This window comes from Motacilla alba, chromosome 21 (assembly GCF_015832195.1).
Source record: "Motacilla alba alba isolate MOTALB_02 chromosome 21, Motacilla_alba_V1.0_pri, whole genome shotgun sequence".
Taxonomy (NCBI): domain Eukaryota; kingdom Metazoa; phylum Chordata; class Aves; order Passeriformes; family Motacillidae; genus Motacilla; species Motacilla alba.
In genome coordinates, this window is record NC_052036.1 from 4,279,141 (window position 1) to 4,296,734 (window position 17,594).

The 17,594-nt window shown below is 45.4% G+C and overlaps 2 protein-coding genes across 5 annotated transcripts; one reads left to right on the forward strand and one right to left on the reverse strand.

Annotated features, from left to right (window-relative positions):
* Positions 1–3,046: 3,046 nt before the first annotated feature.
* Positions 3,047–7,088, reverse strand: TNFRSF9 (TNF receptor superfamily member 9). Of its 2 annotated transcripts, none has more exons than XM_038159783.1 (7): positions 6,968–7,088; positions 6,731–6,853; positions 6,388–6,525; positions 5,834–5,900; positions 5,591–5,727; positions 5,234–5,363; positions 3,047–3,841 (listed from the first exon to the last, which is right to left on the reverse strand). In XM_038159783.1, the coding sequence occupies exons 1-7, from the start codon at positions 7,065–7,067 to the stop codon at positions 3,829–3,831; spliced, it is 708 nt and encodes a 235-aa protein (XP_038015711.1). In that variant the 5' UTR covers positions 7,068–7,088; the 3' UTR covers positions 3,047–3,828. The 2 variants fall into 2 exon arrangements, with proteins under 2 accessions (XP_038015711.1, XP_038015710.1); XM_038159782.1 differs by having other exon boundaries at positions 3,536–3,841; positions 5,234–5,368.
* An 81-nt stretch (positions 7,089–7,169) lies between these two features.
* On the forward strand, positions 7,170–15,812 carry PARK7 (Parkinsonism associated deglycase). 3 transcript variants are annotated; one of them, XM_038159791.1, is made up of 7 exons: positions 7,170–7,307; positions 10,444–10,574; positions 11,270–11,371; positions 12,019–12,078; positions 12,911–12,980; positions 14,535–14,621; positions 15,347–15,812. In XM_038159791.1, the coding sequence occupies exons 2-7, from the start codon at positions 10,485–10,487 to the stop codon at positions 15,505–15,507; spliced, it is 570 nt and encodes a 189-aa protein (XP_038015719.1). In that variant the 5' UTR covers positions 7,170–7,307; positions 10,444–10,484; the 3' UTR covers positions 15,508–15,812. The 3 variants fall into 3 exon arrangements, with proteins under 3 accessions (XP_038015719.1, XP_038015718.1, XP_038015716.1); XM_038159790.1 differs by lacking the exon at positions 7,170–7,307 and adding an exon at positions 8,200–8,343; XM_038159788.1 differs by lacking the exon at positions 7,170–7,307 and having other exon boundaries at positions 10,416–10,574.
* Positions 15,813–17,594: the final 1,782 nt, after the last annotated feature.

A 17,594-nucleotide genomic window follows, 5' to 3' on the forward strand; every position in this document is an offset into this window, starting at 1 on the left:
AGGCAATATGGGGAGGACAGCTCCCACGGTGGATGTCCCCCGCCCAGCCTGAAAACAGCAAAAACCAGAGACAAACAACCCCCAGAACTCCACTGTTCAAATCAGAGTTGTGCAGCCACTTCACCGAGCTTGGTTTTTCTGCAGATGCTTGTGCTGCCACTTCTCCACTCTTGGAGGGGAAAAAATGTCCCTGCTGGGTGCTGACCTCGTGCCACCTGGGCCTGCTGGCTCAGCAGCACCCCAAAGCTGTCCCTTCAGCCCCGCAGCAGAGGAACTAAGGCCACCAGAGCTGGCTGGGGACAGTCCCTCTGCTCCGGCCAGTGAGGCAAGGTGCTGAACTTCCAGTTCCAGCCCCCCAGCTGTTTTGCCCGAAAAGCCACACCCCAGTGTGATGTGTGTGGTGTAGAATAACCACACAGATGGTCACCCCCATACAGTGCTGTAACCCTGGAACCCTTCCCTGTAACCATGACAACTCAAAGAACCTGTTCCTCAGGTGCTGAACAACCTGAGTGCTCACTAAAAGCTCCTGTGAAGCCAAGATGCACAAGGACTCTCAACTATTTGCCAAAAAAATACTTCTTTTTCACAGCTCTTCTTCTGAATTATGGACAGCCAGCCTTTACTGCTTCCTTCTGTTTTAATCACCAGTGCTAAAAAATACAGTGCAGCTTTTCCCATTCACCATTCCTGCAGAAGAGATTTTTTACAGTGCTCCACATGCAGGCAGGAAGGCTGCTATCCTCTGTGTTAAAAAACAGACACATTCAGCCACAAATTCTATTCAGGAAAGCTAGCAGCAATTTAATTGTGATGACAGTGTTTGTTTTAATCTAGTCACTGGTGATCCCTAAATCCTACGATGTAGCACTTTGTAAAAGCAAAGAACAAAGTATTTTAAAACACTGCATACTGACACCATTTCTGCTTTGTGGTTTGCATAGTGGCCCCTTGTCATATTATCTACCTTTGACTGAAGTTTTACTACCTGCTATGGACTTTTTTCAGAAGACAAAAGGATAACTTAAAAAGGAAAAAAGGAAGGTACAAGTATGTGTCTTTTTTGCAGATGTGAGCTTCCTAACACTTAATAAACTTAACACTTCCTAAACTTAATTGATGAGTCTGCTTACTGCATTTTCATAGCATGCTGCCAGAAGTGGTTTTACAGCTGTCTGCTACAAGCATAACAAAAAGGAATATTTAAGCAAGTTCTTTAGTACTTTTTTATTAAATCTCTGTTTATGAGAGGTCTAGTATGGGAGCAAGCTTCTAATACATGTGTTCTAAATGATCACCGTGAAGGTAAATGACACACCACACAAGAATGATGTTCAAGGAAGTGCATGATTCTATGGCTGTAATTTGAATTTTTTATAGACAGCCACAATTCCTATTATGTATTAATCTGAAAATGGCTAACACTCCAGCTATCTTGGTATTTGTAGTGGTGCTCTTGTTATCCATTGGAATGTCCTGCTTGGGGAGTTGGTTGCAAAACAGATGAATTCACCTGTATTTATTTTCAGTTCTGGGAGGACCATGTAAAATACAGCTCTGCTGCCTAAGTTTTTGGGGAGTGAGCAAGCACTGCATGCTGTGAACTCCCCTGATCTCTCCTTTGCAATTGTACCACGATTTATTTCACTTTCCAAAATATGTTATCTTCCAGTCTTCCTTATTTATAAATGTCTTTGCTTTTAAATATATCTGAAGTATTTCCCAGAAGTAACAAATTAGCCAGTCTCTTGTGCTGCTTCTGTGGCCAGGTGATGTGCATCGTTGTGAAATGGAAGTGCATTATCTGCACACATTTGACAACAGAGGTGTGTGCCAACAAAATCTGTTTATCATTAATTCAGGCCTCAGTACTCCCAAATGACAGAAGTCACAGGTAAGATTATCCACATACTTCTTTGATTGAAAGGAAGGTTGTTTCTAACATTTTATTGAGAATGTACTTTTTTTCTGTGAATGGCTATTCCCTGAAAGAGTCCAGAACTCCAGTTTGGGTGGAAATGTGTCCTCACTTGTCACTAAGCAGATTTATTTCTGCTTCAGGGATGGTATGGACAAGAAGAATAAGGGGTTTGCACTTTATTTGAAACATTTCAAAATATATTTCAAAATATATGCAGAATTTACTAGCAACATGTAGAATTCCCATTGTTACCTCTTTTTTTCCAAAGAGAAAACATCATATGTTTTGAGTTACAGGATGTGTACATTAATTCTCTACCTTATGTTTGGGCTAGAAATTAATGACAAGCAGAAATATTCTTTTTATCTTGTTCCAAGATATAGTCAATGCTGCAAAGGTCACTCTTTGATTTGTAAATAGATAGCTTTATAATTAGCTTGGTGGCTTTTCATGTGTCCTGTTCATGCCTTTAAGTTTGTGATTTTGATGTAATAGTCACTCAATTCTCATGGTTGAAAGCACCAATAGAGAGAAGACTTGAGCTAGGGATAAAAACTTCATAATTCAGGCTTTTTATGGCGCTTATTTTCTCACTATATAAAACTTACTATTTTGGATTTACTTGTACATAAGTTTATCAAAATGTGTACGTGTGGCTTGGTGAAAATAATTTGCTATCGTGACCTGCTGAATGAAGAGATGGCTTGTCATTGTTCAAATGCAAAATAGTTCTCTTTTGCATTGAAATCAGAGAGGGGAAAATCACCTTTAACTCACATATTGGTGCTTTTTCATTCTATTTTTTAATAACATTTACTGAAGTAATAAAATATGTGAGGTTTGTAAATGGTTAAAAATGGTGTTGCGAATGTCCTGACTCAAACATGTATTTTCTTTTTTCTCAAGACCAAAGTTAACAGTATTTGATCAGAGAGACAGATACAGTGTCTGATGTCAAAATCTTTCCAACCTCAGCTACAAAAATAGTACCACAACGATATCACACTTACAGCTGCAATGTACATAAAGTTTACGTCACCCTAAAGATCAAAGCTGAATGATGTAGGGCTGAGGGTGGTGCGAGCCAGCTGCAAAGTAACAGCTATTTCTAAGTTCAAGTCAACCACAGCTTCTCTCAGTGTTTCCACTGCCTCCCTCAAGCCAACACAACAGCAGATGCTGCTGTGCAGCACTGTGCAGCTCAAGATTTTCATGGCTTCCTTTCCCCTGCACGTAAGGATGAGTGCAGAGGTGAGGCCAGGATCTGTTTCCAAGGGTGATGGGATCAAATGAGCTCCATCTGTACTTGCACACAAACCCCAGGACTGCTGGGCTTGAGCCAGACTTTGGGAGGAGCTTTGGCTCCAGACTCAAGAGGATGGCTGGTAGTAAGAGATCATGAGTTTCACCAGTGACTCTACAATGTGCTCTTCTTTTTAGCTTCAGATGCTTTTGGAATGGATGTAAATTATGGCTCAGGTAACATTAATGAGGGACCAGAAAACTATTCTGCACTTCTATTAGAGCTTTTAAATGCAGTACTTCTTTCTACATGAAAATCAGGAACCACTTGTCAGAAATATCCTTACTCGTAGAGGAAGAAAATCAGCAAACTGTTTTGGAGGGATTTTTTATTATCTTTTAAGAAATATAAAAAAAGCACCTTTTCCCCAGTGGCCGGACTATTTACTGCTCTAACACTCGTGTGCTGACACACGCTCTATTTACATAAACAGGTTCTTGGTCTGTGTTCCAAAAGAAAATTCAAATATGGATGACTCGGACAGTCCAATTTCTAGTTCACCAGAAGATCTCTCAATTCTGAAGGTTTGCCAGGATTCTGATATTCACCTTGTTCTTCCTCAGGGAAGCGGCAGCTGCAGGCATCATCTTCCTGAACTGACTGTTCAGGTGTGTGCACTGAAAAAAAAGAACAGATTCACAGAATCAATTAGGTTGGAAAAGACCTCTGAGACCATTTAGTCCAACCCTTGACCATGCATGCTGTAAACCAGACCAGAGCTCTGAGTGCCATGTCCAGCTGTTTCTTGAACACCTCCAGGGACAGTGACTCCAACACCTCCTGGGTAGCCCGTTCCAATCTTTAACAACCCTTTTTGGGAAGAAATTCCCCCTCATCTCCAACCTGAACCTCCCCTGGTGTAGCTTAAGGCTGTCTCCTCTTGTCCTCTCACTGGCTGCCTGGGTGAAAAGGCTGATCCCCATCTGGCTACAGCCACATTTCAGGGAGTTGTAGAGGGCAGGATCTCCCCTGATCCTTCTTTTCTCTTGACTACACAAGCCCAGTTTCCTCAGCCACTCCTCAAAGACTTTACCTTCTAGATTCTTCCCCAGCTTTGTTACCCTTCTCTGGACTCACTCCAGCACCTCAATGTTTCTTGAAGTGAGGGGCCCAGAACTGGACAAATGTCCCCTTTCTGTTTCGTTTATTCAGCCATCTTATTTCACCATGCCTCAGTCACAAATGCAGGATGTCAGGAAGAAAAAAAAAATCTTCCAAGTTGTTCTATAATCTGAAATTATTCCTCTACAGCACCTGTACCTGCTAAAACTAATTTATCACACTTAGTTTTCCCTAATTCAGCAGGGCCTCTGGTGCTCTGTCTGTCATGGCAATGAAAGGAAGACCAGCATGAGGGAAATAGATTTTTGGACTGCTATGGTCTTCTGTACTTAGAGTTACACTAGAAGATTCAGACCTTATCCTTAGAACAGGGAAAAATAAGAGAAAGGGAGAGAGAACTCCCCAAAAAACCCGAACAAACCAACTATAAATGACATTGAATGGAATCAGCTTCATCTTTGTGCTGAACTCTTGTGTTCGCCCAGGACTCATCAGCTCTCAGAGGGCAGTGCTGGATCCAGGCTGACTCTGCACCTGTGTAGCAGCACACCCTGAGTGATGCCCCCTCTCCTACTGCAGCCAGAGCTCCAAGACACTCACTGCAGGCCCTGTGTCCTCTCTGGAGCAGAGAGAACTCCAGAGGGTTACAGCCACACAGGCCAAGGATGATGCTTGGAAGTCATAAACTGACCTGACTTTTAACTGGAGCAGCTGAGTTTTTTCATCTCTCACAAATAGCCCACTTCTAAGGATAAGCATGCACTTGACCTAACACCCACAGTGCAGTAAAAATTCCAATAAAAATTCCAAAACTGTTTCCCTTTCAGTTGCTTCTGACGTACAAGGCCGAAAAAAACCAAAGCTATTGCAACTGCCTTTGTAAGGCTCTTAATCTGGATTCCTGACTTCTGTCTAGCTTGAAAAACTGAAGAGCAGATTTATCTTACTTTTCTTGAAGACAGCGTGTAGCTTCTTTTTCTGCCAGACACTGAAGCAGATGCACAAAGGCAGCAGAAACACTAAGCACGACAGCCCAGCCACAGCGAGCGAAATCCTGATTGTGTCTGTCTGAACATCCTTCCCTAGGAAACAAACAACATTCTCTGAGAGTCTTAACAGAACAAAATTCTACTGCCCTTGAATTAGCTGAAGTTTGTCTCCCATTCTGCTTCTGGATCAGTGTGCAACACTGGAAATGCACAGAAGAAAGGACTTTTGCTTTAAATGGAAGGTGAATGAGCTGCAGCATGTTTAAGTAGGTCATAATTCTTTACCTCCATAAGCAATATTACACAATGACTCACCTGGCACAGTGATAGAAAATGGAATTTCGAGAGATGTTGTAGGTAGAGTAGTGACTAAAGTGGAATTAACTGAAGCATGTTTGCAAATGACATCTTTTGCTGGAGTTCCAGGCTCCAGGACTTGGTTTCCAGAGCATCTGAAGGACATTTACAGCAAAATGGGGAAAAGAAAAAAAATTTCTTAAATTCCAGTCAAGTGTAATAGCTGTAGCATTTAAATTTATTTTTTTTTAGTTTACTTACATTGTCCAGTTTTTACAGGAGCCATTGGGCTGATCGTTAAAGGTTCCATAGCGGCAAGTCTGGCAACCTTAGGTAAGTAGGTAAAATTGTAATAGGTAAATTTGTACAACATTTAAAACGCAACATATGAAACATTATTTTTGCCTGCTTGTACAATGTCAGAATTACTACTTTGTAAGCTGCTCTGAGTATGCAAGGCAAGTCTTTCCCTGTCAGCCACAGACCAGGAGTACTTGGCTAAAAAACCAGTTGATTTGGCACAAGATGCCACAAACCTAGCTCCAGAGTTCTGTTTCCCTCATGCTGGCAACCAAAGAGCTGCCATGCAAAGGGAACTAACTGGTGCATGATTTGAGCTGTACTAGGGCTCAGTGTGGTGGGTTTGTCTGCTCCTGAGCTTACTCCACACACCATGCAAACTGTTTAGCAGCAGTGGCATCTTTTATCTGACGAGGTCCTTCCTCTATTTGGTCCTGCACTGTGCAAGAGGCAGTGCAGCATGTCTGGTGCAGGAAGCAAAGGAGCTTTCAGCAGCTGGAGAAAGGTGATCCTACCGTTCCTGGTGTTCTCCTGGCCCACGCCACAGCTTCGGGTGCAGTAGGTGCAGCCAGCGCTGCCGCAGCGATAGCCCTGCTTGCACGTGCATTCAGCATCACTCGTTGAGGAACAGTTTTTCAAATACTGAAACAGTCCTGCAAGGGGAAAACCAGTTTTAGCTTACAGCATGCCCAGCGTGGTGCAGCAAAGGCCGCACCTCGGCTCTCACAAGCCCCAGGCTTCAGCGAGAAGCCCAGCAGACACGCAGCGTCCTTAGGCCAGTGGCGCGTCCCCCGCCGGGCAGGTGCCAGCCAGCCCGGGCACGTCGCTGCCACAGGAGGTCACGGCAGGGCTCGGTACCTTCGCACTGCCGACACATTCTGCAGCCGCCGCGTCCCGCCGCGCTGGAGAAGGTGCCGGCCGGGCAGGGCCGGCAGGACGCGCCCGCTCCCCGTCCGCAGTCGGCGCTCGCTACGAACGTACCTGCGGGCAGAGACACAGCTGTCACCGCGGGCCGGGACACAGCTGTCACCGCGGGCAGAGACACAGCTGTCACCGCGGGCATGGACACAGCTGTCACCGCGCCCCGGCCCTTACCCGCCGGGCAGCCAGCGCCGCAGGGCAGCGCGGCCGCGGGGCCCGGGCTCAGCGCCAGCGCCAGCAGCGCCGCGGGCAGCAGCGCCCGGCCCGGAGCCATGGGTCGGAGCGGGGCGGCGCGGCCGGAGGGACTGCGAGCGGGACACCCGGCACCGGCCCTTAGCGGCCGCCCCCGGGGGGCCTGGCTGCGTCATCCCGGGGGCGGCGGGGAAACCCCGGCCCGGCGGGACTTTCCGGACCCTCCCAGAGGCGCGACCCCTCAGCTCTGCCGGGCAGCGCCCGCAGAGCTCTCTCAGCGATGCCGGTCAGCGGTCGCCCTTTTCACCACTGGGGCTTCCCGGTGAGTGCGGCGTGGAATCCCCGGGAGGCGGAGGGCGAGAGGCGGGCCCGGCAGGCCGCAGCCGTGCGGGAGATCTGAGCGCACGTGGGGACCGCGGGGACCGCGGGGAACGGCGGGGGTACGGGACCCCCCCGCCGGCACGGGAACGGCGCGGCCCCGCCCCCTGCGGCCCCTCGCAGCCAATCCCGGGCCTGGCCCCGCCCCCTGCACCTCCCCGCAGCCAATCCCCGGGGGCGGTGCTGTCCCTGAGGCGGGCCCGGAGCGCGGGCAGGAGCAGAGATGGTGAACGCTGCGGAGTTGGGTGCGGAGTTGTAACTGAGGAGCGAACGGATCAGCCGTGTGCCCGTGCCCGGCACACGGGCAGGCAGAACAAGGACCAGCCTGTCCAGGGTTCTGAGCGGAGTCCGCTCTGGGCAGCACACAAAGCGCCCCGTACCTGAAGCTGAACCCCACACCGATCCCAGCAGAGCCCTCCCCGCTCCTTCCCTATGACCGGCTCTCCTCCTCTGGACTTGAGCTGCTCTGCCGGAGCTCTCGTGAGCCCGGAGCCAGACCGGGCCTGCCAGCAGTCTTTTACACAGTAGGGCTTTGCAGTCCTAAAGGTCCCCGCTAACAGCTCTGTCTGTCCTTCAAAGCACTGAAACTCCTTAAAACCAGGGGCAACACCATTCCTGAGCCACAGGCATTCCCTGTGCACCGCGAGCCTAGGGAAACAAATATCGGGAAGACGCCTCGGGAAGAGGGCGGAGAAGAGCAAGGCTCGGTTCTGCTCGGTCCGTGCGGGGCTGCCCGAGGGGCAGCAGCAGTAGCAGCAGTAGTAGTTGTAGTAGCAGCGGCAGCAGCAGCAGCTCGGTTTGCGGTCGCGCCGCCGTAGGAGATGGCTCTTGTCTCGGTGCGGGCACCGGAGCGCTCTCTGCGTTCCGAGGCACCGTGAGAACAGCGGAGCGTGTCGGTGAAGGCGGCGCAGGGCAGCGGCGGGCGGTGCCGGGGCGGAGCGCGGGCGGAGCGCCCCAGAGCCGCCCGCGGCCCCGCTGAGGTGAGTTGTGGCCGCCGCCGCCGCGGGCCCGGGCCGGGGAGCCCTGGCGGGCGGGGGGTGTCGGTGTGGGCGGAGGGTTCGGCAGCCCAAGGCGGGGTTGCGGTGCCCAGGCGGCCGCGTTGCGGGCCCGAAGCTCCGCCGTGCTCGCGGGGAGGCCTCGGCCCCGGTGCGGCCCGTGCCGTCCCTGCCGCGGGGAATGGCGCCGTGTCCCTCAGGAGCAGATGGGAACGCGGGGATGCGGCCCTTTCCCCCGACAGCCTTCAGCCGTGCCCTGCCCGTGAATAGCGGGCTCTGTGGTCGGGGCACTGGAGGGTGTGATTTATTTTTTAAAGCCGCCCTTGTTAGAGTTTGTGATTCAGCGCAAGTCACCATCTCCAGAGAGGCTCGTGTACCCGCGCAGGGCTGAACGTTTGGCTGAGGGGTTTGAGGCGGCCTTAGCTGCACTGAGGAGCAAATGGGAGACTGGCGTTTACTATGTGTAGGTAGATTGTTAAATTACTTGTTAAACGAAGTTGCTGTTAGGTCTGTGTAACTTAGTTCTGCCTTCTCAAAAACTGTCTTTCCGTAGTAGTGGCACAGCTATTCACATATGCACCCACATGAAGAACAGTACTAAAGCTCAAGAATTTGGCAGTGTTGTACAATAAATATCTAAAGGCACTATGGAGAGACTGCATTTTGCAAAACTAGGAGAAAGAGTAAAGGTTGCACGATCATGTGCCTGTTTTCATCTAAAGAATTAATGAAAGACAGAAAAGAATTAATCTAAAGAATTAATGAAAACTGTGATCTAAAGAATTAATGAAAACTGTGATCTAGACTATTTTTCTTCAGTAAAAAGCAAGTGCAGCATTTCTGCATGGTGGCTATTCAGGTAGTCTTTTTGCTAGTCAGCTTCATATGAAAATCTTGCAGAATCAATGTGCACCCTCAAGCTGTTAAGAAGCTCTAGGTTGTCCTGAAGTTATTGCTAATACCTGTGATTTGGGTGTACTTCATCAATGGGCTTTGCATTGGCAGTACATAAGCTGCCCTAAAAGTATGATTTGACACAGTGAATTATCCTTTTTGGGCTGGTTCAGCATGCTGTGGGATGTTGTGCTGTGTATTACTGCATCCTAGAAATAACATTCTAAAGGAGGCTGTCAGAAGGGAAAAGACATGAAAACAGATGAAATTGAAGCAGAGTGAGGATGACTTTATTTTATGTAGGCACCTAAACGTGCATCACATTTTATGAAGAGCTGCCAGGTACTACATGCAGTTCTAGATGGAAGGTCCCTGCACAGGACAGAAATCTCTGTCTTCCAGAGCAGTAACCCATGAAATGCCTCCTCACAGATGCTTTCACAGGCTTCTCTCAGACCTGTATGAGTTAGTGGGTATTTTATATGATGTAAAATTATTTTGACTTAACCTTCAAATGGAAATTTGGCCATTCACCTCAACTTGAATTTAGAAGCTCAAAAAAAAAATTGTCTTAAGCCTGGTTTGTTCCATTTGCTGAGTCCTGTGGTCTGCTCCCCCATCACACGTGTGCACATGTGTTTCTTCCCCCACAAAGTTGCAAAATAACCCAGAAAATCTGTTGGTGAGATTTTGCAGGGGCACTGGTCGACTCACTGTTAGGTCACAGGAAACTCCTCATGCAGCATGCTGGGTGGAAACTAAAAACCAGACATGAGGTCAAAGCTCATGCAAGCCCTTTTTGTAAGTGCTGGCCTGGGTAGGAGTCACTCGTCTCGGAATGAATGAGGGTGTGCAAACTGAAAACAGCTCTGCCACCCACCCTGAACCCCTCTCTCTGTCAGACACAGGTCATGATTAAGGTCTTGATTAGGTCAAGCTGCTTCCTCTTCTGGTGCTGATGTGCTGTGACTCCCACTTGCCCAAGTGCCTTCATCTTTTAATATCATAATGCATTCTTTCTAAAAAGCTCCTTAGTTAAACAGGATGGTATGAATATTGATTTAAACTGGTGAATTTTGAGGTGATTTAAATGAAAAAACAGGCAAAAGTACAAATTACTGTTCATTTCAACATAAGGATTTGTACGAGGGGATTTGCCTTCTAACCACGTTGTCTTTTTATCCCCCTCAGCCCTTCCTTCACAACCATCTCCCTAATAGCAGCCTCAAGACATGGCCTCCAAGAGAGCATTGGTGATTCTGGCTAAAGGGGCAGAGGAGATGGAAACTGTAATCCCCACTGATGTTATGAGAAGAGCTGGGGTGAGTATGCAGACGGTGAATAATCTTTGTGTGTGCCTGGTCAAGGGGAAATCATTGCCTCAAGTTGATGTTCATTTCCAGGAATTCAGTGTGTGGTCTGTGATGTGAAAATTCACCCTCATCACCTTACTGGTTAGCAAATATTTGTGTCATGCACCTAATGAGCATGCCTCACAACTGAAATTTGTTGGTAACCTTTCAAAATACAAGTCTGATGTGGGCTAGAGCACATATTTCAAGTAAATCCTGCTCTGTCAAAAAACACAGCTACTTCCATGTGTAGTAACTGGAATTGCCTCTTTTGTAGGGGTCTGGAAACCTCAGTGCATTACAGCTCATGACATTGCTTAGCTTTCCTTGAGCTACTTTTGAAATTCAGTTACTCACTACAGTTCTGGCTGTTGGGATTCCTTTTGCTGTTTGTTACTCTTGCAGTTGTAGTAGCACTCTGTTATCTCATTAGGAATGAAAAGAATACTTTAAATTAACAGACCAATTTCACTTAGATAGAAATGACTGAAGTAAAAATTACCTTCTCCCACTACTTTTGTCATGCCATAGCTGTGCTCCCCATTTTGGCTGTCATAAGAGGAACAAGCTCTCAGTACAGCTTTGCTTGTACTACTCAAGACCTAACATATGAGAAAAATGCCCTAAATTCTTGTTTTATAATAATATATTTGTTCTCCTGTTAGATCAAGGTGACTGTTGCAGGCCTAACAGGAAAAGAGCCAGTGCAGTGCAGTCGAGATGTCTTCATTTGTCCTGATGCCAGTCTTGAAGATGCCAGAAAAGAGGTTGGTCAGCACCTTTCTCTGATATAGTGGCCAGCATAGTCTCACAGTTTCTGAGGTGAATTTGGAAAGCTTATGCATCACCTTTGGACATTTGTTGCATGTTGTGTTAACTCTGTGTAGCAGTGAATTACAGAGCTGTGCATCCCACTGTGCCCCCCTTCAGTGGCACCCTGCTTCATAGCCTGCTAGGTTCAGACAGATTTCTTAATTCTGCCCAGGTATTTGATTTTTGCAAAGAGCCAGGCACACAGCTTCATTTTTCCTGCTGGTTGGCTTGACAAAAGTTTTGATGGGAAGCTAAATAATGTTATAATTAGACCTGTGCAGCAAGGTTGGAGCAAAACCACTTTTCTTTACATCACAAGAGCTGTCACTTGCTTGCTGAAGCTTTTAAGTGCACTAGGCTTAAAAGTCAGTTCTGTGAGAGACTTAATTGATAATAGGCTTTTCCTGGAACAGGAAATAGTATTTTTTGTCATAATTGGAACTGGTTTTCTGATCAGGAAGTGTTGTTCAGTGGAAGAAAAGGCAAATTTCTTTGCTTGCCACTTGAATCAGCTGCAGTGGTCTTCAGACAGGTAATGTATGTACAGAGTGTAATGTGTGTATCAGCCTCTGTTCAACAGAACAGTTTTATCTTTGTTTAGGGGCCTTATGATGTTGTGGTCCTGCCTGGAGGGAACCTTGGGGCTCAAAACTTGTCTGAGGTAAAGTTCTGGCATTTTAAAAATTCATGGGCATGCTCGTGAGTAGTGGGGTGGTCAGCACTTGTTTGGTAATCCTGCATATTCAGTTCAGCATCTAAAAATTCACTTCTGAATGAATCAGTAAACTAATTGTTAATGATCTTCAGCCTTCTTGTGATTATATAGGTGGGACAGCTGGGTAAATTCTTGGCCATGAGTACCTAGTAAAACAGAATAAAAATGAAGAGGTGTTGTGCTTTTTGGGAAGATCTCTGTTCATATTCATATGAAGAGGAAACAGTTGCAAATGAAGATTTGTTGCTGAGACACAAAACTGTCCAAACCCAAGGGACTCTGCTCTCTTGGGGAATTCTGTCTCTGGGGTGGTATGAATTCCTTGTGGAAGGCAAGCAGACAAACAAATTGATCTGTCAAATAGGGCTTAGGTGGTATCACAGAGTTTGTAAGCCATGGAGTATGAGACAAATATCCCATATAAATCTTCTTAAGAATGATAGAGACTGTCTGGGGGTATCTTATGGTTACTATTTTCTGTTGGTCCTGTATTTTCAAACAACTTTTTATGGCCATGGGTTAACCAGCTCTTATGTAGGTCAAGTACTTTCTTGCAGTTCCTTCTGATTTCCTTCCTCTTTCCTTCTGGGGCAAGCATGTCTTGGTTTCAGTTTTTCTCCTTTTTAATGTTCTCATTGCCCTCTGTCCTGGGGCAGGGAGGAAAAATTCCAATTGGATTTCTGTATAAAACACGTTTATGAAATTTCAGTGGAAACTGTTTCAACTGTGCTTCAAATAACCAACTGCAAACAATGACTTGTAATGTTTCTTCATACAGTCTGCTGCTGTGAAAGACATTTTGAAGGACCAGGAAAGCAGAAAAGGCCTGATTGCTGCAATATGTGCAGGTGGGTTAACAAAGTGTCTTGCTTTCTAAAGCATTAGGGTATTTTGAAGGAGCATGAAGAGTTTCCTGTCTTAGAAATCTGTGTTCCTGTCATTTAGTACCAGGAATTGGTGCCTGAATATATATATATATATATATATATATATATATATATTCAGCATCTGATTTTTTTTTTGTAAATTTAATAGCAGAGAAATCTCTAAAATGATTGTGAACATTTATCCTGCAAGTTCTGGTGGTTACCTAGTTCCTTCCAATCAGTTGTGTTACTGTCTTTAAAATGAGAACTGGAAGGTAGTGTGCTAGGATTTGTTTTAAAAGTGTGTGCTTATTCTGAGGATCTTTCTGCAAGTGTACAGCACTGGCAGAATGTCATTGCTGTAAATTTATCTCACATAACCACTCCTGCCCTTTAGCTTCAGAAAGAAGGCCAGAAATATAGAATTACAGTCTCACCCTTCTTGAGCTGCAGCAAAAAAATGGACTTGGTTTGAGGAGAGGGTTGTTTGCTTGCATATTCTGCACAGCTTGGTATCCAGATCATGAACTTTGTAAGATTTGTGTTTTAACAAGCAAGGTGAAAAATTGCCAATACTGAAATTGCCAATAGTGCAACTGAAGGCTGGTCTAGGGAGCTGAAGCTGAGAGTGAGGAGAGAGATGATGAATGCATAAAAGGCAGTCAGAGTGTGTTCCAGGAGGGGATTTTTGGTACATTGCTGGAGGGGCTTTCTACTTTTCTTCCTCATTTAGGTGCTAGGCACAAAGAGCTGTGAACATTCCTCAACTTGGCAATGATGCTCTTCTCCTGCTTTATCTGTGCCTCTTGCAGAACAATCCAACTTCTCATCTGCCCAGTAGAGGCCTTTGCTTGTAAGCATGATGATTCTTAGAGCTCATTCCAACTGAACACAAAAGAGGTTATTGCCTGTACTAAATCCAGAATTAAACAAATGAACAGAAATGAAACTCACGTCAGAAAAATCTTGCCTTCAGTTTCTTTTGGAATTCCCATAAGGATTTCCTGCCTGATGACTTAGCACTTCTTGACACAAATTTTTTACTCAAATTCAGGCTAAAGAGGAAGCATGAAAAGAAGAGAAACTCTTGAAACCAAGAACTGAACAGTTAGTCCATGATCTGCCCAAAATACTGCTTGGCACACAACTGCAGCATGTAGAGACTTGCTCAAATGAAATCCTATCTCCTAAGTCTTAATTCAAGGTTTAACAAGGTTGTAAAGTAATTGTAGGTAATTAATGCTCAGATTGAAATGCAGACCTATTGTTTCTTAATATCAAGCAGTTTTAAATAAAATGTCTGGAAAGTGGGTTGTTCTTCACTCCTTCAAAGGCAGCACAGTCATGGGTGGGACATCAGTGTGAACTGTAATATGAGAGCTTTTTGCTTCAGAGGTAGGGCTGGCATCAGTGTTTATAAAAAATAGTCTTTCCACAGTGAGCTTTGACCCCTGGGGGGTCCTAATGCCCAAATGTCTGTTCCTGGAAGTGTAGCAGAAAGCAATTCCTCACTGGTGCAACTCTGTGTTCTTACAGGTCCTACTGCCCTTCTGGCCCATGGGATTGGGTATGGAAGCAAAGTCACAACGCATCCTTTGGCCAAAGACAAAATGATGAATGGGGGTATGTTTCTGTCCAAACCCTTCTCAGATTTTTTTTTTTTTAACCTGAACCCACAATTTAACAAAAGGAAAAGAGCTTTTTTTTCTTGTTTTTCTCCCTGAATTGAGTCTATATCACTGGAAAATAGAGGGCTGCACTAACACTCTCATCCTTGGGGAAATCCTGCTGCTATCATGTTAGGAGCATTTATTGCCTTATCCTCTTGAGGCTGAGCTATCTCTTGCCCCTTTGGTTCTTTGCCTCAGTGGTCCCAACAGCAAACTCTGGGAGCACCTTTCCTGCTCTCCTGTGAGTAATATTTGGTTCTGTGGCAGCTGATGGCTCCACACTTCTTTCTCCAGGCTAAGGGAAGGGATGGTGAAACACTAGGAGGGTCATTCTGTGGCATTAAAGAGGCTGGAGGGGAGCAGATGGATTCCCCCAATATCTTCTGCATGCATTTGGAATAAAATAAATTTGTGAACAGCTCCACAAAAGCAGTCTGACTTCCAGAAGTAACCTCATGGGAGCTGACAGGCTCAGTGAGATCTTTTTGAGGGGCTTTTGGAATCAGAGGGGCATTCCCACACCTTGGGAATGAGCTCCCTGTGGGCCCTGTTCCTCCCTGAGGACAGCAGGCAGGGATGAGCTGCTCAGAGGCAGTGTTGGGGTCCTTGTGCCCTCTGTGGCACTGTGGAGCACACAGTGCTGCACGCTGACCCTGTTGCTGTTGTGTGTTCCCCAAGCTCACTACTCCTACTCGGAGAGCCGCGTGGAGAAGGACGGGAACATCCTCACCAGCCGTGGGCCTGGCACCAGCTTTGAGTTTGGCTTGGCCATCGTGGAAACCCTGCTGGGCAAGGAAGTGGCTGAACAGGTGAAGGCACCTCTAATACTGAAAGATTGAAATCCTTCAGGTGTGGCAGAGGCACTAGGACAAATTTAGACAGAGAGTCTTATCCTTTGTAGAATAACTGTAATGTGCACTGTTGTAAATACAATTTAATTGTGGGTGAAATTAGTAACTGTACTTACCTGAACTGGGACACCTTAACAAACCAAAGGTCTTCATTTCTGGAAAAAGATCCCATTAGCAAAAAGCTCTATCACAGAAAAGCAGCCAGCATGTAATAATCCTAGTTAGTTCTTGGATGGCATTTAAAAATCACATGGAAAAATGTTTGCTGAGTAAATAAAAATAGAGCATCCCTACTGGTGTGTTGTTCCTTTCTGTGTTCTCTCCCAACCCAGACCCATGAAACCTTTTTACCACCCTGTACTGTTTAAAACAACATCTGTTTAGATTCTCACACGGTTCTTCTGAAGCCTGAGCTGGAATGAGAAGGTAGCCAGGCACTGGAACAAGCTCCCTAGGGAGGTGGTCATGACCCCAGGCCTGCTCGCATTCATGAAGTGTTTGGACAGCTTCTCACAACACTTCTCCTGGCTCTATGGTTTAACTTTTAGGCTGCCCTATGTGGAGTCGGGAGTTGGTTTTGATGACCTTCATGAGTCTCTTCCAACTCAGGATATTCTCTAATTTCATGACATAGATTATTAAGTTGTAACCTAGAAGTAGTTTAAAAAATGTTCAATTTCTTGTGTACAAATAAGGCAAATAATTAGTATTAATTTTCCAACAGTGTTGGAACTAAATTAAAAGTGTGAATTTACATACCTTGTCAAGCACCCCAGAGTTCCTGCAGGTGGAACATGATACCTTGAAATTTGTTTTCTGCATTAAATGATTGCAGATCCATTGAGCTATTTGGACAGCTGATAATCACCATACAGCATGAAGTTTGGATTTGGTAGAATGCCACCAGCAGCAGTGCTTGTTTCTGCTTACTAAAAATTGGAAGTTGCTACAAGCCTGGCTTAAGTGAGCCTTTGTCAGTTTGGAGGAGTTGCAGGACAGGTCTCTGGAGGAAGTGCTGGAGCTGTATTCCCATGAGAATTAAGAACTTGGCATCAATTTCCATCTTTGCTCCCTTCCATTCACCAAATCATTCTGGTGTTACCTGGCTCTGTCAGCAGTCATGCCTAAGGATGGCACCTCAGTGGACTCTGAAGTTACCCCAGCATCTGGAGATCTGGTTCTGCATACATCTGAAGTGCATAGTCTGAACTTTAGAAAATTACTGCACAGGAGCCTTTATGATTGCTTATTTTAATGGGAAACAAGTTCATTCCCAATTACTGCATTTTCGTAATGAAATACATGGATACTTTTGCAAATTTAGAATTAAGAAATGTCTGTGTTGTTAATAACTACTGGAAGAACTGCTTCAACTCTATGTGCTGTCTCTTAATTTGTTTAGGAAATATTTCATATGTTTCTCTAGCTTTGAAATATGCTCAAGATATGCAAAATTTGTAATCTATGTAAGATTTTACAAGTTTGTGTGGTAAATCTGCACATCTAACTGGTATTGCCATGCAAATGTAAACCAAATGATGGAAAGAGTCTTTGTCCTAGAATCTGGAATAATTACTTGGCTTGTAAACGGGCATAATTCAGACTACAGGAAAAGCTCTGCATTCCTGGGTGGCAGCACTGCTTTGTAACATTAGAAGGAAAATATTTCCATGCTTGTATTGTTTTTAGTCTTGCAGAAATATTTGAATACAAAGCATTAGCAAAGTGGCCATAAATTTGATTATAATTTTTTTTTCTCCAAGGCTGAGGGAGTTCAACTTACAGAAATGAGGTTTTCAGTGTGTATATTTGGGCTTTCCCACTCCCATTAAAATGGTAATGGGAAAAACACTCAGAAAAATGAGCCCATGGATGTATCTGCTTAACTTGCAGATTCTCCCACTGTGTTCAGCACAAGACTTGGTAAATAAAATATTGTAGTGCTGCTTGCATCACAGTTACCTTCATACAGCTGACCCTGTTCTCAACCTTGTACATTGCAGATGTCCAGCAAGCATGAATTTACTTGGGTTCTCTTTCTGTGTCATTAACTTGGTCTTTCAGTTAGGGTGAGT